The 23,825-nt window shown below is 36.8% G+C and overlaps 2 protein-coding genes across 4 annotated transcripts in view; one reads left to right on the top strand and one right to left on the bottom strand.

Annotated features, from left to right (window-relative positions):
• LOC127631300 (F-BAR domain only protein 1-like) overlaps positions 1–18,451 on the top strand; it is a 67,465-nt gene extending 49,014 nt beyond the window's left edge. Inside the window, 17 exon segments of the mRNA XM_052109387.1 lie at positions 2,837–3,021; positions 3,646–3,670; positions 3,899–3,955; positions 4,678–4,737; positions 6,594–6,645; positions 7,648–7,766; positions 8,742–9,707; positions 11,240–11,346; positions 12,597–12,620; positions 12,622–12,712; positions 12,853–12,964; positions 13,097–13,252; positions 14,001–14,133; positions 14,758–14,954; positions 15,225–15,289; positions 16,570–16,737; positions 17,696–18,451. Of these exon segments, the coding sequence (XP_051965347.1) occupies positions 2,837–3,021; positions 3,646–3,670; positions 3,899–3,955; positions 4,678–4,737; positions 6,594–6,645; positions 7,648–7,766; positions 8,742–9,707; positions 11,240–11,346; positions 12,597–12,620; positions 12,622–12,712; positions 12,853–12,964; positions 13,097–13,252; positions 14,001–14,133; positions 14,758–14,954; positions 15,225–15,289; positions 16,570–16,737; positions 17,696–17,724 (2,546 nt within the window). The 3' untranslated portion in view covers positions 17,725–18,451.
• A 1,034-nt stretch (positions 18,452–19,485) lies between these two features.
• LOC127631215 (DNA-binding protein RFX2-like) overlaps positions 19,486–23,825 on the bottom strand; it is a 43,219-nt gene continuing 38,879 nt past the window's right edge. For all 3 annotated transcript variants that reach the window (XM_052109263.1, XM_052109264.1, XM_052109265.1), the window contains 3 exons: positions 23,411–23,564; positions 23,225–23,267; positions 19,486–21,930 (listed from right to left, as the gene is read on the bottom strand). In XM_052109263.1, coding sequence (XP_051965223.1) covers positions 21,803–21,930; positions 23,225–23,267; positions 23,411–23,564 — 325 coding nt within the window. In that variant the 3' untranslated portion in view covers positions 19,486–21,802. The remainder of the gene's footprint in view (positions 21,931–23,224; positions 23,268–23,410; positions 23,565–23,825) is intronic.

Below are 23,825 nucleotides of genomic sequence, written 5' to 3'. Positions count from 1 at the left end.
GGAGCAGGTTGTACCAAAGAAAAATGCAGTGTCTGTCGTTTGGACACATTTTGGCATCAGTCAAATGTAAACACTGCAGAAAAAACGTTTCAACGACCAAAGGCAATACCACCAATCTGTTTCAACACTTGGAGATCACGTTACCGAATATGAACAATGCATGGCTCAAAAAAAGAGAGAGACTGTCAAGCGCCCAGTAACAAGTGCCTCCACAAAGCAGGTGTCGATAACAATTTATTTTCAAATTTTGTAGGAATCTTTCATTTTACACAAACTGAAATTTGACTTTTTTCATAAGACATTTTCTTTTCAAGCAATGTGTGCTTTGATTTCAATTGTTTGAAATATTCAATAAATAACCATAAATAGTTTCAATTAATTTAAAATCACAAATATAAGAAATGCACTCTTTCATTAGAAACAAAATCCCACCTTTAATGGTTGAGCATATTTACAGTACAAACCTTTTCAATGAACTATGAGTGCAAAAAAACAAAACAAATTAATCGTTCATTAATCGTAATCAAGGTAAAATGTTCAATGAATCGAGATTTAGATTTTAGGTCATATCGTCCAGCCCTACTTGCTACATATATTGATCTCATTAAGCCGGACAAATAAAAAAAATAGTCATTAGCTCCACCCAACAGGAAGTCAGCTTTTTGGATTGAATGTGCATTTTTAGAAAATTGAACTTTTGAATACTCCTCCTAGGGGATTCATGTGACTGGGACCAAACTTAGGAAATATTATCCCAAGATATTGAAGATGCAATAATGTTAATTTTTTTATATTTTGAATGGTGTTGCCATGGCGAAGCAATAAATTAAGGGTAAAAATGTGAAACAGGAATTTCCTTATAACTTCTGTGTGCATTGTATGATTTTGATGAAAATTCAGCTGTATTTTTTGTAATGGGGCTGATCACATTTATGCGGCTATTGTGGGTCACAGTCATAGCACCACCAACTGGCAGCAGAAAAGTAATGCAATTTTAACAGACTTTAAAATATCCCTCTTGTGTTTACTTGAATTGCTTAAATTCTTTAGAATAATGTCAAGACACTGCTGATGTAAAATTGTAAAGGGCATGGCAACACATTAATTGTTATTATTCCTTTCGTCCTATATTTGGGTGTAAACTTAAAAATGGTTGTAACTCGTGAATGCTAGGGAAAACCATTGAAAAAAATTAGCTTTAAGCTGTGTCATCAGCAAGTCATTTTCGATCATTCTTGCAGTTCGCGCAACTCGGAAACAGCAACTGTGCTGTCTGCCTGCTACAACTGCGGCCATCTCGCTCTCGCGGGGGCATTTTTGACATACGTAGTCATGATATCACAGCAAATCAGATTTCTAACTGGCATGCACGTTTTGGTGATCACTGGTGATTGGTTCTGCGCAGAACTTGCTCACCTCATCCCTGGAATGGATCATAAGCAAAGGCCATGAAATAAAAGTAGCCTGCTTTCACTCACATGTTTTAAAAATGCACTCTTTTAACATTTAAAAATATGTTTTTCACTGTAATGTTCTAATTGCAAGATAGACTGCAGTAGATGAAAGTTGAGTTTTTAAGCTTTAATTTGATACAACGTATGTGAACATTGTTGAAGTTTTTGATATAAAACAAACACTCAAACTGGCCACTTGTTGGCCAGTGACAGTTAACAGGTTTAAAATGGGCAAATAGCACCCCCGTTTTCACCTAAAGTCACCAAAATTGGTTCATATATAGCTCTCATCAAGCCGGACAACTTTTATAAATGTAGTCATTAGGTCTACCCAACAGGAAGTCGGACATTTTGGATTCTTTTAATATTGTTGTCTCTGAACTTTTAAATACTCCTCCTAGGGTATTTATGACTGTCACCACATTTAGAAAACATAATGCCAAGATATTGAAGATGCTAAATTGTAAACAGATTTTTGATATATCGAACGGTGTTGCCATGGCGAGGCATTAAATTAATGGCAAAAATGGAAACAGGAACAGTCTCATCTCTTGTGTGTACATTGTGTGATTTAGATAAAAATTGAGATGTATGTTTAGTCTTGGGGGCTAATCACATGGATGTGACTATTTTGGGACACGATCATTGGGCCACCACCTCGCAGCAGGAAGTGTAGCTCTTACAACAGACTTTAAAATAGTCCACTTGTATTTTTCCCAAATTGCTTTAAAATTGTTTAGAATAATGTCAAACACCAAATGCATTGTTTTCCGAAAGTCACTGGGTGGAAATAGACCCATGGTGCTTGGGCCCATCATCGCTGCTTGCAGCTATATTTTATACATTGTTTTTCCAATGGACATACCATTTTATTTTTTTAAATCAAGTTTAAATAACAATAAAAAAAATTTCAATTGATTATGGTCCCAAAGAGAATTTGTTGTTTTTTTCAGATTTAGCACAATTCTGAAAGCAATTTTGTCCCCAAACTACAGCTAAGTACTCACACACACACAGAGAGAGAAACGGGGTATGGAGGATATGAAATGGAACTCTTGTTGTGCCTTATAATTGACAATAATGGAGTTACCAACCACTGCCAAATGACAATTTCTCCAAAACATTACGATTAAGATCTGGTGTCCCTCTCAGATTCCTATAAATTGTTGTGCCATATGTGGTGTGTTTAAGGATGTGAAGCCCAGTAGTACCCCTAAATAGGATAGCTATTTTAGCACTTCTCTACAATTTGTAGACTTTTCACAACAGCTGTGTCTGTGTGAGTGTGTACGTGCAAGTGTTTGCATTCTTGTGTGTGTGTGTGTGTGTGTGTGTGTGTGTTTTGGTGTTCTGATTTGCTCCTTAACCTCATTGCTCTCTACGTGGTGCTGCTGAGGAAAAAGAAGTCAATGTTTACTCCAGCGACTCGGACTTTGATGATGAAGAACCCAAGAAATTTCACATTCAGATCCGACCGTTCGCCAGCAATAGCCGTGGCAACTCGGCAGCCAATGAAATTGAACTGAAGGCCACGGTGGGGGCGTTGACCCTGGCCACTAACAGAACGGTAAAGGCTGGGGTCTGTTTTATCTGGCTAGTACTGACATACAGTACACATATACAGACTGTTTAAAAAGAGCTATTGTGTAGAGAGACTCTTTATTTGTAATAATTTGTGTTACTAAAATGTTAACAGGCAAATCGTTTCAACTTAATAGAAAAGTGTTTTTTCTTTTTTTTCTTTTTGTAAAAGAAGTTCACCACTTTGTTTGTAAAATAATGTTTTACCCCTCAATAATTATTACTTTGGACAAATTTGTTTAAAATGATGTAGATGTCACTTAAAATAAAGAGTCCAGTCATATCAGTGGCCTATCAGGGGCGGGTCATCCTCCCACCAAAGCTGCTGTGTTGAGTACACATGACCAGCTGAATACTTTTAACTTTATCTTGGTAATCCCCTATTATCTGGTCAGATGTTTAGGAAGAAAAGTAACAGCCAGCAAAACATTACATATTTCACTTTTAAGATATTCACTCACATTTTTAAGATGTCATTGAAAAATATTGTGCAGATTTCAGACTTCTATCTATTTAAATGTAGACCATTTTCAGTCTTCTCAATCAGTATGTTCACAAATACGTTTGAATGGTATTTTAAAGATACCTTTTTCATTCCTCCATCCTCTAGGTGTCAGTAAAGAAGCAGCTCTCACGTAAGTTAAATTGTATTTCTCTGATTGGCCCTGTTCCACCTAGCATGAGCTAAAATGACAATTGGGACACCCTAGGGGTTTATGGACTTAACAGATATTAGCATGCAACAAACATTGCAAGTCTACTAGACCACATGTCCATTTCATAAGTGCCATTTGGGGCAGGGTCCATATCTCAGACAACATTATGTGTGGGTATTTTTTGACATCTCCATTCCTCTGCTACAGGAAACTCCAGTTCAGCTGGTCGATCTGAAGGGGAAGGAGAAAGTGTTCCTCAGAGAGGTCAGTTTACGCAATGCACCGCAGCTCTTGTGTATTAAAACAGTTTCAATTACTTCATAGTTCATTAAAGTTTCAGTGCTCATACATTGTTCCTCTGACTGATTTCACACAGTCATCTCAAATGGCAACATTCACACACACACACACACACACACACACACACACACACACACACAGAGAGAATATCCCACCTCCTCCTCTATTCACATTAATAGATGTCATTATCCCACAAACAGGGCTCCATCTGACATACAACTGACCTGGGATCAGTGTCACATCATAACTGCTCTGTCATTATTGCCTTAGACTTTTCTCAGGTCAGCTTAATGCCAGATTGCTGTAATTAGTGCCTCAGATGGGTTCTATTTTTGTTTCATGGGATTTGACAATGATAGCAAAAGTGGAAACAATTTGGTGTGTGTGTATGTGTGGTTTGATTAAATGGTTTTAGGCTGTCCATTTCCCAGGCTGGCTTTTACTCAAACCAGCTAATGGCAGCGATTATTCACATAGAGCACTGTATTTTACGACTTTTTACAACTAACCATCGTCAATATTTTTCCTTTTCAAGAACTTGTCCATGTTTCTATCTGTCTTAGTAGCATGTTTACTTGTAATGTTTGAAATTTGGCTATGCAAAAAAAAATAGGTAGGTCACAGGTGGTAAGAGCGCTAAATGGATAATGAAAAAACAACTAATTTGCTTCTTTTCAAATTTGTAGATTTGTTCTTGCAATGTCACAACAAATTACAGGGATGCAAACTCATGAGGGGCGAAAAAGGTAAGACAATCACTGTTCCGCGAGAAAAAAATTTGGGGGATATTTTTTTTATAGTATAAGCTAAAAGCACCAATTCCAGCTATTGTAGTGATTGAAGTTTATTCAAGTTTACAATTGTGCGGGCTTAGCTGCAAAATAAAGAGGATTTTGGTGAGGCTTGCTTCTGTTTCACAAATTTGTGCAATTTTATTAACTGATTAGTTCAGTGACCCCTTATGGAAATGTCACTAGGTGGCGACAAATGAGCATCTTATGTGCTATGAGTGAGTCAGTGAATAATTTTGTCATAACCAAAATCTACCAAGAGACTTTATAGTGTTTCAGAATTAAAAGAACAAAGCAGATATATATAGACTTCCTTCAGTTTGAGCATTATTTTTCATCCAGAAAGACAACAAAAATAGTCTAATAATAGTGAGTTTCAATAATGTTCTTACCTTCTTCTTTATTAAAACTTGCATGAATCTACTGACTTCAGTATAAGAATTATAAACACAAAGCAGATCTACGTTATCATTTTCCTACAGTAGCCTATTTAAACTGCTGAGCAAAGCTTTTATCAGAAAAGACCATCATAATAATAATTTTGAGTTTCAATAATGTTCTTTCGTCATTGTAAAGCACATTTCAATGAGCTGAGTCAATGCTCCGTTCAACGCCAGCGTCAAGCACCACATTGCCCTCCACATGACAAGAGTTGCAGAAAGCATCACAGAGGGTTGATTTTACTAGTTTGCCATGTAAAAAAAGCAGGAGGTGGCACAATAAACATTGAAAACATGTATTTGGAAGAGAGAAAAAAATCTTGCAGTTGCTTTGAAAGCAGAAAGTAATAAAAGGTCTTGTTTATGTTTAGGTCGAAGCGTTTTCTTGGTGATTTTAAATTAGTTCAATAACTGGAGTCTCTGATATTCAAAAACGATAAAGTAATATTTAATTAAAATAAATTATTTTACAAATTTGGACAGTTTTTAAATATTCCTTGCTGCTTAGTACTCTCAAACGACATTATTGGTGAAGCAAAAATGTGTGTTTGGAAAACACTTTGGTGAAGTGACGTCACTTCATAGACTTCAATGTATTCTGCAGTACTGACGTGAGTCATGTGAAAGACCCTTAATGCGTATAAATATCAGTAACATTAGCACATGAATCATTGCTCTTCACTATCACAAAAGTGACCGATTATGGTTTCAAAACAGCAAATTTCTCTGAAATGTGAGCGGTTTGGATCCCTGAAATTATGATTTTTATTCATACATTTATTTATTTTGTGGAATTTGATCATTTTCCACAGCACACCTGACAATCTTTCACTGCACCCTTGAGTGCTGCGGCACAGTGGTTGTAAAACACTGACATAGAGGGATGGTGCTCTTAAAAGGATTTATTTTGATTTCATGTACTTGGTTTGTTTGTATTATGTGAATAAGAAATGTTGTGATGCAGTGATTTGTTTGATAATGTGCTGTACTGTTTTGTGCTGCACTGTATTGTTTTTAAAGGGATAGTTCACCCTCTTGTTGTTGCAAACCAGTGTGTCTTTCTTTCCTCCATGGAACACAAAAGGAACATTTTTAAAGAATGTTGACGCTGCTCTTTTTCATACAGTGAAAGTAAATGGTGACTGAGGCTAATGAGTTCCTATTCTCTAACATTCCACCTAATATCTCCTAATGTTCCATGGAAGAAAGGAAGTCATACTGGGTTTGTAAAGGGGTTGAGTAAATGATGACAGAATATTAATTTGGGGGGTGAACTATCCCTGGTGGGTCGATTCTATCTGGGCTGAGGATTGCTTGCTAAGTGTATTATTGTGTTGTGCTGTTATATTGTTATATTGTGTTGTTGTGCAGATGGAGAACATGAGGGTCTGCACATATCCACATCCAGCCCAGACCATAGCAGGTACAGAAAGAGAAAAGGCAATATACTATAAAGTTAACTATTTTAAAGTGCAAAAAGAAAAAAAATCATATGGTCTAAATTAAATAAAAATGTACCCCATTTACTTTTTTAATACATGATTGGGATCTTATTGTGAATCATTTATTGGTGCACATTATTCCAACAAAAATAGTCAATCATCAGAATGTATTAAAAAGCTCCACCACTGAAACTTCTTTCACGTAGTCCTTATTTTTCAGTCACATCCCTCTAAACACCTCTTATATACTGTACAGGCACTTTGCTTTTACAATCAAATCAATTCCAGATTGTTGTCCAAACTGTGAACTCTAACATGTGAGACTATTTCAATAAATAGAAACCGTTGCTTCATAGATATTAATCATACAATCTTCCTGAAAATCAAAATGAAAATTCATTGTGAGCATTCATGTTAATTTCTTAGCCCTACTGAAAAACAATAACAACAATTCATTTAATTAACAGCATTAACCTTTGTTTTAACTGACTCAGAAAGTCAGTAGTAGTACACTAAAATAGTGGTTCAACTAAATCCCAGCTCATATGCATGATGAAATTTAAATGTTTATTTTTTTGTTATTATATGTGATGTGAATTTAAATTTACAGTGGGTGGTGTGGAGTAGACAGTAGTTCATAATAGTTTTTTGATGACACGTGTGGACTGATAGGCTTGGTGTAGCGCGCTCGGCTCTGATGTGGCAGAGCGCAGGTTCGAAAACGTGCCTTTTTGTTTGTTTTTTGTTTGGATACATGTGGGAAAATAAAGTTGTCACTTCACATTAAACTCAAATAGCAGAGAGAGTATTTTAAATAAATAATAAAAAAATTAAAAAAAACATTGCACACCCCACCATTAAGGACCGTATTCAAGATTGCCTTTCTGCATCTTAATTGGCCCTAATTGCCTCTCTTTCTCTTAAATTACAGTTTTTGCTATTTCCTTTCTCTCTCTCTGACTCTTCTCACTCTGTCTCTTCAGGTTGAGCTCCACAGCATCCGGTTCTGATGCTCTTTTTGGACCTCCTCTGGAGTCAGCCTTTAAATCCCACAGCTTTAATGGCAGAGAGCAGCTCCAGAACGCCTTTGCTGCATCTGAATGTAAATCCTTCACTCACTGCACCAACACTGTTCTCATTAGCGTGATAGATGAGAATCGACAAGCTATTCTCTTATAGCTTTTTAGAAAACAGAGAATTAAAACCTTTAAACTTGCCTCTTTGCCAAAATGTGCATTTCCTTGTTCTCAGAATTAATTGACTTGCTGGCTAGAACTGCTTGGGCAGGCATTACAGCATGAATTATGCAATTATGGACTAAATGTATTGGTGGAAGAATAATTATGTTTTTGCAGACTCTTTTCCTCATCAGAACTAACATCTTTAAATACGTTTTACCATCATTAATAGATAAACAAATGTTTCACAGATGTTATAACAAATGTTATATTCACTTAGTATATTTAAATGTGCGGTTATAATTGAGCTACAGTGGTTTTTCACCTAGTCAAGCTATACTCTTTATCAGTGTAATCAGATATTTATAGGAAGGACATCAGCTGAGGAAGTTAAGAGAATGGCATGCACCATCTCTGTTTTTCGGCACATGCGCACAATGGCAAGGTCAATTGTGGTGCAATTAACATGTATACATGCTTGACAAAGCCAAGTTACAATTCCATTATGTAGGTCTGTTAGTCCAACTTTGAAAAAATCAAACTGAACAATTTCAAACTGACTGAAGAATTTACACAACATCTTAAAAAAACAAATGATTTGTTTTTGTTCGACTAAAATTGACCTTTTAAAGTGCATGTAAATTCACTGAATTCACCCATGTTCATTTCTAAACACCTTCAAATTGACTACAGCATTTGCACAAGCATTTTTACATGTTGTTCAACATTTGTACAATCTTTGCACAATTATGTATTTTATTTAGAGTATATTTTATTTCTGTTCCCTCTATATCTTGCATTGTATTTATTGTCATTCCTATTCTTTGATTTAAGTTTAATGCTGTAACACCTCAATTTTCCCCAAAGGATTAATACATTTCTATTATATCCTATACAAGATGCAGCATTCTCCTCTGATTCATCCTCTCCTGAGAATGTGGAGGACTCTGGGCTGGATTCACCTTCCCATCAGCCTCTTGGGTTGTCCCCAGAGCCCACTGGTTGGGCAGCCTGGCCCCCTACTCAGTCTCAGTCTAAAGACTCTGTGAGCAAGGGCAGATCCTCTGACCCCTTTCTAGCTGTGTACCGTGATCCCTCACCGGGTCGGTCTCCTCTCACACAAGACGACCCCACCAAAGCCTGGCCTTCTAATATACGCTCTCCACATGCACCACCCGACATCGAGCCCACCACCTTCAGCTTCCCGGCATTCTCCCACAGCCTTGCATCTTCGGAACTGGAACCCTCTGTCTGGAGTTGTAAACACATACCGCCGGAAGACCCCTTCTTTGCTGCTTTTGAGCAGTTGGCCCCCAAAGGTAATCTGCCTCCGCCTGATGCCTGGGCCCTGCCTCCTCCTCGACCCACCAGGGACAGTAGAGGTGTGGAGGGCCATATCGACCCCTTTTCTGTTTCTCTAAATGACACTAAGACCCTACCTCCCCCTTCTTCTAAGCACAAGGACCGAGACAGGAAAAGAGATCATGGTGTCCCACCTCCAGAGTCACCAGACGATCCATTCGCCATTACTATTATTGGCAGTCCGACGCATCAATCGTCACTGGCAGTGCAGGCAGCTGCTCAAAGCAAAGGCAGTGGGAATAGGCCGACACCCAGTCCTAAACTCGCCCCCAGTTCTCTCCCAAAGAAAGAGCTGGTGAACTGGAACTCTGTGCATAACCCCTTCAGTGAGGGTGTTCAGAACAATAGCACCATCACTCAAGAGTCAACCAAAAAGCAGAAATCTTTCAACAATGAGCCTCACAGGAATGGACCACCACTCACACGGCATTCAGGGCCGCAGGAGGACCTCTGCTTCTCTACGGACAAAGACCAGAACTGCCTGGAAAGTAACACACAACCAGGTATAGACTAGTCAACCAATATGTTTTTTTATGGCCAATTCTGATACCGATATCTAGAGCAGTGGTTTTCAACTGGTGGGTTGCAACCCAAAAATGGGTTATAGGATTGTTCAGATACCTTGTGGAGAGCAGGGAAAAACAAAAACAAAATTCAACTACTCCTATAATTATGCATTTAGGATGACGTCAAATGCCAGGCATCCAATCAAAGTCTACTGCATTTTGGAAAAACTTTGTCACTTGGTAGAACTAAGGCCCGAAATATAGCCCTTTCACACTGAACATGGTGTGAAAAAGCGAGATGGATTGCGGACAAATGGCCCCTTCAAACCAAGAGCTACGCCAATGCTTGCCGTTAGCACATTCACCTCTTTTCAATAGGCATCACTGATCGACGGTCAATTACTTTGGTACAGTAATTAGTGGTAGGCCTTTAGGCAGGTACCAGCATTTATATGGTGCGTGAGTATTATGTGGTACTATCATAAATCCAATATTGTTTTATTATTGGAAATAGATATTTTCAAAGATGTAAAATAAGTAGCAGGTTTTTCGCTTCATGGTGACCCCTGGCCCAAAATAATAAACAAACCAATCTAGAAAAAAAAAGACAATAACTATCCTGAAAAAAATACAATTAAGCTTACCTAACTTCACTAGCAAAAACAGAACAAACAATATCAAATAAACACCCCTACAAACCTAACTGCATGAAACAGAATCAAACATTATAGCTGTAAAGCCCAAATGCACAGAACTATCACAGTTCTCAAACTCTAACTGTTGGGCTGGTGGGGAGCGTGGAGAGTTGTCACAACAGCTCCCATCTGAACACCAGCACAGAAATTTTATTAGAGGTGCAATCAGGAACAGCCAATCGGCATCACACAGGTGGAAAATAGGCTGCACCTGAAACGGGTTCACTGAGCACAAACGAAACACACTTACACACACAGACACAGAAAGAGCAAATCACAACAGCAATAATGCACCAAACAAACATGGGACGTAACTGTGACATGCCCTCATCCTTAAAAACCATGAATAAAATTAAAGGTAGAAGAAAATACTATCCAGACTACATAAAAAATGTGTTATAGGTTAGGCATTGCATATATTGAGTCTTGTGTTGAAGTTTAAAACCTGGGACCTGAAGCAAAGTCAGTTGAGATCAGAGTGGCTGATGGCTGATATAATATCAACTTTTTTAATAAAATTGATGATTGCAAATAATAAAAAAAATAAATACACAAAATTGAGTTTAAATGAACAGTTTTTACATATTTACTCAGAATTCACACAAATAAAAACAACTAAACAAACAAAAACAAAAATTCAGAAAACTTGCACTATTCATTTGCTGCTGACATGAGGCAGAATGACCACTTTTGTTAATCTGTCAACTGGGCACCGTTAACCGCCGATGCCTATAATCTGAAAATGACCAATAATCAGCTGATTAATCGACCTGCCTGACTCATCATACACAACATGATTAACTCTCTCTCTCTCTCTCTCTCTCTCTCTCTTAGCCTACCATCATAGTTTCAGGCAGGACAGCACTGAGCGTCTGGCATTGGCTCCTCCTCGCTCTGTTCGGTCCATGCGCTCCTCAGGCAGACTCAGTGGCTGTGAGCGGGTAAATGTTCCACAGACTTCATTACACCATTCATACTTCCAACACACTTAAGCTTCTTTAAAACCACATAAACAAACCCCTAATAAGCCTCCAGTGCAGACTCGTTCATTTTCTCTTGTTTTATGAGATGTGGTTCGTCTCTTGTGGTAACTGAAATTTCTTGCTTTACTTCAGCTCTAAATTAACACTGCTATTGAGATTACACTTGAAGCTTTTAATTGTCTTATATTGGGAGGTAACAAATATCATAAGGGCATAGAAACCAGCCTCTTGTTTGTCATCCAAGTTGCGTAAAAAAAAGAAGAGAATAAGGCAATATTCTCACAATAAGACCAATAAAATGCATTAAAGAAATCGTTCACCCAAAAATGAAAATTATGTCATCATATTCTTACCCTCATGCCATCCCAGATGTGTGACTTGTTTTCTTCTTTTGAACACAAACAAGGATTTTTAGAAGAATATCTCAGCTCTGTAGGTCCATACAATGCAGGTGAATGGTGACCAGGCATTTGTAGCTTCAAAAATCACATAAAGGAAACATACAAGTAATCCATATGACTCCAGAATTTATATCCATACCTTCAAAAACAATATAATAGGTGTGGGTGAGAAACGGAACAATATTTTAAAAAAATTTTACTCTAAATCTTCACTTTTACATCAGAGAGTCACATGTGGTGCCTGTTCACTTTCACATCTGAAAGTGAAAGTGGTGATTTAAAGTAAAAGGTTTTGTTCTGTTTCTCATCCACACATATTATATTGCTTATGAAGGTATGGATTTAAACACTGGAACTTTTATGTTTCCTTTATGTGATGTTTGGAGCTAGAAAGTTCTGATCACCATTCACTTGCATTGTATGGACATACAGAGCTGAGATATTCTATAAATCTTTGTGTTATGCTGAAGCAAGTCATACACATCTGGGATGGCATGGTGGTGAGTAAATGATGAAGGGACAGTTCACCCAAAAATGAAAATTCTCTCAAGTAAGTTCAATTTAAAATGTCCATTTCATACTTGCATAAATTATGTAATATTCAAGTTCAGCATGTTGCCATAGTTTGCAAAATTCCTTCTGTTTATGTAAACAGTGATTCTTCAATCCTTCAGGCTGATAAGCCTGAAGAAGGTTGTAAGATCAAAATTTTCTTTCCTTTGTGAGGGAAGTCTTTTGGTTTGTTTCCCATAATTGTTTTTTTTTACCACAAAATGTACTTTAACCTTTTTCTTTGGTGTGTCTCAGTCTAGGTCACTGTGCTCTTCTCCACTTGCCTGACCCAAGCCCTCCCCTCACCTCCTCATCCTCTTCCAGCCCCAGTGATTGGGGGGTGCAGAACCACGTTCCCAACCCAGCCCGAGGTAACCCTGGCACATTCCTATCACCCCAAACAACACATTCTCAAAGCCTGCTCATACAGTACATTACAATGTGAAACAACCTCAAGAATTTTCCTGTACATTTCAGATACTAATCTGTTTATGCATGTGTGACCCTTTAGGTTTGTCTCGAGGACCCAGTCCCATTTCTCTGAGCACTCAGGATTCCTGGCCTGTGGCTGCAGCCATTACAGAGTACATTAATGCCTATTTCAAAGGAGGAGAACACAACCGGTCAGTCACAGGTTCTCTTAGCCCATCTGCAGGACAAAACCATCCACCACACTGTTGTAGTATTTTAAAGGGCCTTACTGACTATTGTTTTTCAGTGGAATCCAACCATTTGTGTATGTGTTTGGGTTTCAGCTGTCTAGTTAAGATCACTGGTGACCTCACCATGTCATTTCCTGCTGGCATCACCCGTGTTTTTACAGTAAACCCTAACACACCAGTACTAAGCTTCCGACTGGTCAACGTCTCTCGAGTGGACCACTTCTTACCTTATCAAAAGCTACTCTACAGGTACAGTATGATGTCCTGATGCACTATTTGGGAAACCTTACAGAATATGCAGAATTTGTGGTTATTGACATTATGCCACAGATGTCAATAGAACTTGCTTTAATTTAATTTAGTTCATTTTAAAGGAATATTTTCAGGGTTTAATACAAGTTAAGTTCAACTGACAGCATCAGTGGAATTTTGTTGATTACCACACAATTTATTACAATGGAAGTGAATGGGGCCAATCAGTAAACATCAAAATATTCATAGTTTACATCCAATGGCTATATTTCTGAAATGGTTTGTGTGTTTACATGATGTTAGTTTGATAAAATTAAAGATACATTTCTGTATAAAGTTATATCTAATTTTACAACTTCATTGCCATAACGATGTAATGCCTTAAAGCCTGTAAACCCTGTAAAAAGGGCCAGTTAAACAACTTTACAGATAAAATAATACACAAGTTTTAACAGAAGAATAAATGTAAGTGCTTTTATAAAATTATCCTATTCAGATTTCTGCCTTTTTTAAACCCTTCAAAAATTGGCCCCATTCACTTCCATTGTAAGTGCCTCATTGTAACCTAAATTTTTGCTTCTTGTTTTATTTTTAAGAAAAGTAGGGATGAGTGGAAATAATTTGTTTTTGGCTCTCAACATTATGCCACAAATACTGTTGATTCAGCTTAAGTTGTATTGAACCTGGAATATTCCTTTAAGGCAACAATGAAGCCAGTATTTGATTTCTGTCTTTGTACCTGCAGTGATCCGTCTCAAAGTGACCCAGACTCCAAAGATTTCTGGTTCAACATGCAGGCCTTAACACTCCACCTGCAGAGAGAGGCGGAGCTCAACCCACAGGCCTCCTATTACAATGTGGCTCTGCTTAAATACCAGGTCAGTTACTACACACCCTAATAAGTGCTTGAATTACAATATGACCTGCTTTAAAAAAAAAAAATGTATCCCCTTTTCTCCCAATTTGGAATGCCTGATTCCCACTACTTACTTGGTCCTTGTGGTGGCGCGGTTACTCACCTCAATCCGGGTGGCGGAGGACAAGTCTCTGTTGCCTCCGCGTCTGACACAGTCAATCCTTGCATCTTATCACGTGGCTGGTCATGCATGACTCTGTGGAGACTCCGCATGTGGAGGCTCATGCTACTCTCTGCGATCCATGCACAACATACCACGTGCCCCATTGAGAGCGAGAACCAATAATCGCAACCACGAGGAGGTTACCTCATTTGACTCTGCCCTCAATACTCGCTGAGCTACCCAGGCCACTATGACCTGCTTTAATTAACTTTTAAAGGCACTCCCACACTTAAAGGTTAAAACGCCATCGTCTGAAATGTTTTTAAACTGGCTCATTAAACTATTTTAACATTAATCTGAGCTGCAGTGGTTTTAAAACCCTTTACCACATTTAGGAAACAAATCGGTATCACAGCTGTGCTTTTTAAATAAAATGTGTCATGTATTCCAGTGTATCATTCGTCTTGCATCCATCTCTCTCAGGCATCGTCTCAGGATCCAGGTCGTGCTCCTCTTTTGCTGTCTGCAGAGTGCCAACGTAGTGGCACGGTGACCCGTGTGTCTCTGGATTACCACTGCTGCCCCGCGACTGCCCCGGCCACCCAGCTGACCTCGGTACAAGTGCTGCTGCCTCTTGATCACACCGCCACAGACCTGCAGTGTCAGCCAACTGCATCCTGGTAAGAAACAGAGAGTGTTTGTGTGTGTGTATGAGAGAGACTTTAGGGTGTGGTGTGGATAAATTACATTAATAAAAATATGATCGAGAGTTGCCAAGAAAAAATACACGATGAACATTAGTTCAATACTGGGTGGATGCTCATAGATTTAGAGACAGAATGAAAGATGGAAAGTGAAAGAAAAAGGTGTGGTGAAAAGAGAGGAGTGAAGGAGTGATGAAAGTGATAGATGAAGAGAAGGGTGTTGTAATGACTGGTTTTGTTTCATAGGAACAGAGAGGAAAGACGACTACTGTGGAAACTGCCTAACCTCTCCCCGACCAATCATAGCAAAGGTCACTGCTGCCACCACCTGTCCATCCACCCTTTCTGGCTGTCTTTTTTGCACATTTTCTTTCTTTCTGCTTAGGAGATATTTCATGCAAAAAATTGTATTTTGACTTTATTTCCTCTATGGAAACAAGTAACTAACTAAAACTAGCAATGTTACTCACTTAAATCTATCTGCTCAGGTTTAGTGCAGTCACCCTAATTGAGATTTTGCTCTTTGCTCTTTTCTTTTCAAGGAAGAACATGTCTCTGATTAAATTATAAATGATTTAATTGGCTACCGGTAGTTATATATTTAAAAAGATATTGTCTTCTTAAAGGAGAAGTTCACCCAAAAATGAAAGTCTCTCACCATTTCCCCACACTCGTGCCATCCCAGAAAGCGTGTATGACTTTCTTTCTTGTGCTGAGCACAAATGAAGATTTTTAGAAGTATATCTCAGGTGTGTAGGTACACACAATGCAAGTGAATAGTGACCAAAAATGTTAAGCACAAGAACGCACATAAAGGCAGCATAAAAGTAATCAAGTGGTTACATCCAAGTCGTTTTTTACTATAAATTCTCCTCCCTGCCCAGTAGGGAAAAAAACATAAGAACATTTATCCAAAAGCATAAGAAGAAGAAAGTCAAAGTGGAGATTTATAGTAAAAAAGGACTCAAGTATCGATCTGTTTCTCACTTACACCTATCAAATTGCTTCTGAAGACATGGATTCAACCACGGATTACTTTTATGCTGCCTTTATGTGCAAATGGAGCTTTAAAATGTTCATCACCATTCACCTGCATTGTATGGACCTACAGAGCTGAGCTATTCTTCTAAAAATCTTTGTTCGTGTTCTGCAGCAGCAGAAAGAAAGTCATACACATCTGGGGTGGCATGAATGTGAGAAAATTAGTGAATTAAATTTTAAGTGGCTAAGTTTTTTCTAGTGCAAGTCAAGTTTATATATAGTGTATCATCTGCACAACTCTGCTGATTTTAAATCGAATACAAGATTTTGGTGGAGTGGGCGGATGAGGCACTGCTGGAAGCAAGTTAATCAAGACTCAAACTTATGAATACATATTAACAGATCAGAGACTTAAATGATGGCAAGGTTTTGAATTTAGAACATTTTGGAAGCGACTGCATATTTATTAAAATCTGAACACTTTTAAAGCATATTATTAAATATATTAAAGTCTCTTTTACATAAAGAAAATGAAATAAAAAAAAAGAGTATGTAATGTAAACCTAGAGAAAGTGATGACTCTCCCTTTGTATATGTTTATGGATCTCAGGCTCTGGCACATTGTGCGCCAGTTGGCAGTGCCTGGAGGTGCCCCGCGGTCCACCCCCAAGTCTGGCCGTGCAGTTTGTGGGTTTGGGGGCTTCTCTCTCAGGCATGGACGTGGAGCTTGTTGGTAGCCGGTACCGCATGTCACTGGTGAAGAAGAGGTTTGCCACAGGTGAGATCTGCTTTTGCCCTCATTACCAGCTCTTTGCTGTCCCAAAATTGTTTATTCAGTAGGATATTAGGGTTGTAATTAGTAATGTGGAGTATTTAAAAATTAAGCGCTGTTTAATGCTGAATGCACTGCAAAAAAATAAAAATAATAATACATTTAAATAAATATTAATGTATTTATTGAAGCTTGAAAAATATGCCAATTACACAAGAAAAAAAGACTATACCAACACCAGAAGTCATTTTGAGTTGTTTTTACCTACAAGTATACTGTATGAATATATTTTTGTGTAGTTTTTAGCAAGTTATTGCTGATGTTGGCATACTGTTGTTTTTGTACTTCAAAATGTATGATCTATTTACTTGCAATAACGCTGTGAAATAAGGAACAAGATTTGATTGTAGTTTGAGAATTTGTAAAGCTGGGCACTTTTAAAGTGTATATATACTGTATATTTATGGTTGAACACCGAACATATCCTTATTGTTTGTATTATTGAATGTATTTTTAAATGTATGTATTGTAAATTGTAAAAAGTGTAAATATCATGATTAATGCAGTCAGTGGATCAATGTGTTGTTCGATATAAAATTGGTCCAAATTGAGATTTCTTGAATCAAGCATGTCTTGTTTTTGAAACCAGATTACCATGAAAGCTTCACAATCACTCAACAATTTTCAAGATTATTTATCGAAAGATTTTTAAGACACACACTCCGTAAACAAGTCGTAACATTTTGTGGCAATTTAGCTTCTCAATCAAATTCTTGACTTGAATTCTTAGTTTAATGGATATTTATGGATTTTACTGAAAACAAGACATAAAAAAATAAGAATATAATTTTTTTGCAGTGTGTTCTCTCCTTGAAATAGCAAACCAAAACAGTTATAATGATGACTGTATGCAATTATTCTTTTGTTAAGAGTAGAAATCATGTTCATCCCTGTCTCTTTACAGGAAAGTATATGGCCGGTTGTTCTTTGTGAGAGAGGTGATTGTGTCTTGTCCGGTACCACAGAGGCACAACAACATTTGCACTTTTTAACCCCCCTGGGCTGGTGGAGCTTTCCACGTGCTACAGTCCTGTAGAAGAGTTCATATTGTACAGCGAGTGTGACATGTATGGGAAATAGGTAATACTCAATACCCATGATGCATTTATTCTAGGAAAAGTATGAACTGGAAATGGGGACCACAACCAGCCTGAGATCTGGCGATCCGTTATTGGTCTATGAAGGCTGAACAGATTATAAACTCAAGAATTTAACTTTTATCTGTATAGAATTGTTTGTTCTGTGTGCAAACTATACCTTTAACATTTGCAAGTTTGAAAAACTGGATGTACATTTTTCTTTTTCATTTTTTGTGAAAATGTGTGACTGATTAAGTATAAACATGTATAACAGATATGACAATTCTAAAATTATATTGACAGAAAAATGTCTTTCATGTTCTAGTATTCAAGAAAACTTTTAAATGAAAAGCTTGTTTGAGTCTATTTGTTTAGATTTAGTGTTTTCAGTTCCGTCTCCCCATAAGAAATGACAAGCCAAATTGACTTCAAATCATGTGCAGGATATAAATGATAGAAATCAATTAAATATTAGTTACTTGTAAAAATGGCAATTCTTGATATCAGAAATTGAATTATTACTAGTTAAAATGTGCTAATTTTTATGAAATTAAAATGTGCTAATTATTAATTAAAATTAAATGTGCTAATTAAATGTGCTAATTATACTAATTTTTTATGAAATTAAAATGTGCTAATTTTTGTGAAATTACATTTGCACAAGTAAAAACTTTCATTCTTGATGTAAAAAGACGTTGTTACTTACAGAAATACACATAAAAACTGAAATGTATTTTTGACATCCGTAACTACAGTTTCACTAGTCAACTTTCACAATGAGCTTTCATACTATCGCAAGCCTTTTTAACAATTGAATCACATGCAGGATTAAAATGATTAAGTTACATTTTTAACTAGTTAAAATGACAGTTCTTGTTATCAGGGAAATGCTACTAAGTTTTTTATATCAGTAGTTACATTTGCACTACTAAAAGTGTAAATTCTTGATTACAAAATAATCATATTTCTCACAGAAATACAAATGATTGATTTACAAAATGTCATTTCATCCAGTATAATTATTTTGACATTTAACTGCATTATCCCTAGTCATTCACACCTGTTCAAGATTCAGGAACAATAATTGTAATTAATTTCCTACTACCAGAAATGATACTTTTTGATATCAAGGTTTTTAATTGCAACTAGTACAAATGATATATATATATATATAAAATCTGCAATTTAGTTTTCACTAACAGCAATGCTAATTTCAGAGGTCTGTTATGCAAGTGTAACTAGTAAGAAAGCCATTTAAGATATCTTGAATTAATCTCCAATTTATTATCTAAAATACAATGTGTTGAAATACATTTACAGATATCAAAAATCTGCTTTTTCACTAAATTAAATTGTTGAAAACTTACAAGTAACAATGTAATTATTGATATCAAAAATATTTTTTACTAGTAAATGTGTGTATTTGGAATTGTAACTAGTAAGAAATTAATTAGACCTGTGCTTCACTTCCGTAAACGGTCACGTTGCTTTCTCAAGGCTTCTGATGCACTGAAATCAATGTCTTCCAGCATTCACTGACGCACCATTAGTGTGTAAGCAAGACCCTGTTGTGTGCACTTGGCCTAATACAGCAAACCATAAGACAGATAATGTTTACACAAGTTTATTACACTTTTTACCAGTACAAAATACAGTCGAACTAAGCAATTGTTACAGGTTGTAGTCTGTTCTTAGGCTAGATAAAGAACACATTTAAGACACAAAAATAAGGTATCAATATAGTAGTGAGACAATTGCATCTACCTCCATAAAAATTATCAGCCAGAAGCTTTAAAACAGCATAAAAAAAAAACAAAATAAAAAAAAAAACAATACAAATGATAGAGTAAATTCCCTTCCCCAAGCACACAAAAGGCAAAAGTACCGTGCCAGGCATTCAAACACAAAGCCGGACGGACACACAACCAACCACAGTGAGAAAACATCAGCCAATCACTTCTTGGAAACAAACACAAAACAGCAAGTAGAAATCATTTTTCAGAGAGTGGCGTGTAGAGCCCATAAAGGGCAGCTACCAAGCACCAGTAAAGATCCCAACCTGGTTCTGTGTAACATTGTTAAAATAACAATTTCATGAAAACAAAATGTTATCTCCTGAAAATGTTTCCAGCTTCATGTCAATCTGTTGGGCATAAAAGTGTGTAAATGGATCAATAGATCTTACATCAGATGTACAGCACCAATTGATGAGGCGTATCTGTTGGTGTCTCCATATACGCTAACTGGCCCAGTCTCTTTTGGATCTTCTAGAAACAGCTTACGGAGATGCAACGTTTTATAGAATTAGAACATTTCACTTATAAAAACATTCATTTTTATCTCTTTTTGCAATTACATTTACACAATATCTAATTAAATCTGTTATGCAAAGGCAAGGGAAGTCGTTTTTAATCTTTATATGAAAAAGGATACAAGCTATGTAAAAACAAAAAAATCTCAGGTACATACATTTTTGTTTAATTAAAATTACACAAATGATTCACAAACTTGTGAGTGCAGCTCACTTCCAATTTCTTCAGGCGGCCTTGGGTACACACATTTGCGCACACAGGTACTTGCAATATATTCACAAATCATCTTGACTCTTTTCAAGCACTGCAAACTACTAAGAACTCTTTGACTACAAACTACAAAACAGACTAATTGTTTCACGAAACATATTTGAGATTTGCAGATGGGAACTCTTGTACTTGGGTTTCTTAGAGCTAATTAACCTGCGTACTAACCACCAACACAGTAGGCATATGTACATCCTGGAACTTTCAAAAGAGAATGGGATGGGTTTTGGGCAATCAATCAGAACGAACTGGTTTGAATGATCTCTTGGTGACATTTTATAAACAATAGTCAAGTTAGATAATGAGGATGAAAAACTATTGAGGTATTGACTAGTCATCTTATATGGCCTGAGGTTTATCAACAAAACGGCAAGAATTGAGAATTAATCCTCCATTTGGAGAGATTTTGCATGTGCAGCGGGTTTTGGTCACCGCTGCGGTGCAGTTGCACGGGCAGCTTTAGGTCAGCTAGTTGCATTTACGCCTGAGGAACCGCAAAAAACAGCAAAGCAGACGGTCTTCAACGGCACTACTAAAAATGTGACTATCTTTAAAAGGTGCTTTAGACATCTGAGGTCCTAAAACGATACATTCATTCTGCGGTTAGAGGCACGGCCGAGGAACGAAAGACAGAAAGAGAGAGACAATTCTGCTCTAGTGTTTCTTTTCTCATCTAAGGCACTGAAAGACTATGGCACATCAAAATAAAAGCACACATAAAATCCACCATATGCACGAAACCAGCACATTCTTGTTTCACAGTCGCAGAAAACCTACAGTTAAAAAAAATCTTTTTTCAGAGAATACATCTTGAATTAAATTCGAGTTTTTTTCTTAGCTCATTTCTTGTAATTAAAATGTGTTAGATTTCTTAAAACAAGAAGAAAAAAAAAACATTAATAATACAAGATGCACAATTTAAATAATTATATATTTATATATAGAAAATAATATATATTTTAATTAAATTAATTCAAGATATATGCTCTAAAAACAAGTCTTAAGTAAATGTATCTTGTTTTAAAGGATATTTCGATTGTTTTTACTGGAAAACAAGACAAAAATTATATGAATGTATGAATTCATATTATTAGAGCATGAAAATGATTTTTTTGCAGCGTAAAGGGGAGAGAGCAGAAAGACAAACTGACCCTAAACACACCTATGTACCCTCAAGATAAAGTAAAAACCTCACAATAAGCCTTGGCTTTGCCATCAGCAGCCTTTCATCAGTTAATACACACAGTTAATAAACACAGATGTAGACGCATCCCCACACACGGGAGCAGAGGAGGAGTGGTGTGGCTGAGACTGCTGTGGTCTGGGGAGAGACTGACACGGTGATCCCTGCTCTTAGATCTCCTGCAGGGAGTGATTGATCTCAATTCTCTCTCGCTTCACGGCCGGCTCACTCATGTCTCTGTCACTCATGCTCCTCGACATATCTCCATCACTGGCCAGATCATCTGAGAACGAGGCATCTGAGAGGGATGTAAAAATATGAGCAATGAGAAACTATTTTTGGGTGGATGTTAAAGGGATAGTTCAGCCAAAAATGAAAATTCTGGCTACTCACCCTCATGACTTTCCAAATGAGGTCTGAGATGTTAATTTTTTTTTTAGTGGAACACAAAATTAGAAATGTTTTGAAGAAACTTGATGGCTGACAAGCTCCAAAAAAGGACAATACTCATCGTAATAGTAGCCCGTACAACTTGTGCACTGTATACCAAATGTGCGCAAGGAATACACAAACATTTTTATTTCATGAATTTTGTCCTCCACTGAAGCTTGCATGTAGCCCTAGTCACATCCAAAATTAAAAAAAAAAAAAAAATGGCATAATGTTTGAATCTGTTTGAAGATAAACACACGCTTTGGGAGCTGAGGTGAAGATTATCAGTGAATAACAACTAAAATTTGAATCAGTTCATCATACAAAGCTATTGTATGGCTTTGGAAGACTTGGAATATAGCACAAGAATCTGAAAAGTTTTTCAAAAACATTTTTCATTCAAATTTGGCCTATTCATTGATTCAAAAGAACTATGCAAGCCATTTTAAATTTCTTATTTTTGAGCGAAATCAAGTTTTACATTGCTCAAAAATGTTGCATTATTGAGATTTTGTTCTTGTGCAGAGGAAAACTAGAAAAATGTACAGTATATTCACCATTTATTTTTCCATGGTTTGTAAGATTTGACTATTTACATGACTTTTCAGACCTACTGTAGAAATCACGATTTAAAAATTCTATGTTATTTTTTACATTTCCCAAGGAATCCTGTTTGTTTGTTTGTTTTTTGAGCTTGAAAAATGTGGAACTTTCATTGTATGGCAGCAGCTACATAAAAAAAGATCAAAACATTTCTACATTTGTGTTCCACAGAAAAAGATGGTGGCACTTCATAATCAGGTGACATTGTTAACATTAATAAATGCATTAAGTATCATGAACTAACAATGAACAATATATTTTGACAGAATTTATTAATCTTAATGATAATTTTTTAAAACATAATTGTTCTTTGTTAGTCCATAATGTACTAACTACTGTCAGCACATATATCTTATGATTTAAGAAATAAACAGTATGTTGCAATTAGTATCAACCAAGATTAAAAAGTGCTGTAAAGTTATTGTTAATGTTTACTAATGTTAACAGATGCAACCTTATTTTACAGTTTTACAGAGGGGGAAAAAAAGTACAGGTTTGGAACAACATGAGTGTGAGTAAATAATGATTAATACAACTATTACATTAAAACCTGTTACCTTTCTCCATGAGTGATGGCATCATTAAACTGAAGTCACTGAACTGAAATTTTAAACAATGAAAAAAAAGTTGTTAATATTGGCAGAAAAAGCAACCTGTTCACAGTCAAAATACTTCACTGAGCTGTTAGATTAATGCGTGGAGGCCTGAAATATTAAACTAATAGAGCAGCTAGATCTCCTCACCTCCCCCATGACAGCAATGGGTGTCTCTCCGGTTGCCAGGGCGACACGGTGTTCTACCAAATAGAACATGTATTCATCATAGAGCAGACGGATAAGGTGGAAGGAGCCAAAGCTTGCAGCCGAGCGCAGAGTCAGATCTCTGATCACCATGGAGCTGTAACCAGGGCAACGGAGAGTTTTATTACAAACTACCTCAAACAAAACCAAAAGCACGCCACACTTTAACAGGCCGCAAATTAAGAGCACAGACAAAATTGTTGCTGTTCTTGTTAAAAGAAACACTCTTCAAAAGATCAGTTGTTATCGAATAGTCTTTAAGTCTTAAAAGGCTTAACAAATTTGAAGTGGTTTCAGCTGAAAATGCAAAAGTCTTGAGAGGCTGGGATTTGGATTACATTATCATGAAGCTAAAAAG

The sequence above is a fragment of the Xyrauchen texanus genome, chromosome 37, assembly GCF_025860055.1.
Source record: "Xyrauchen texanus isolate HMW12.3.18 chromosome 37, RBS_HiC_50CHRs, whole genome shotgun sequence".
NCBI classification, from domain to species: Eukaryota; Metazoa; Chordata; class Actinopteri; order Cypriniformes; family Catostomidae; genus Xyrauchen; species Xyrauchen texanus.
This window is presented reverse-complemented; position numbering and strand designations above follow the sequence as displayed.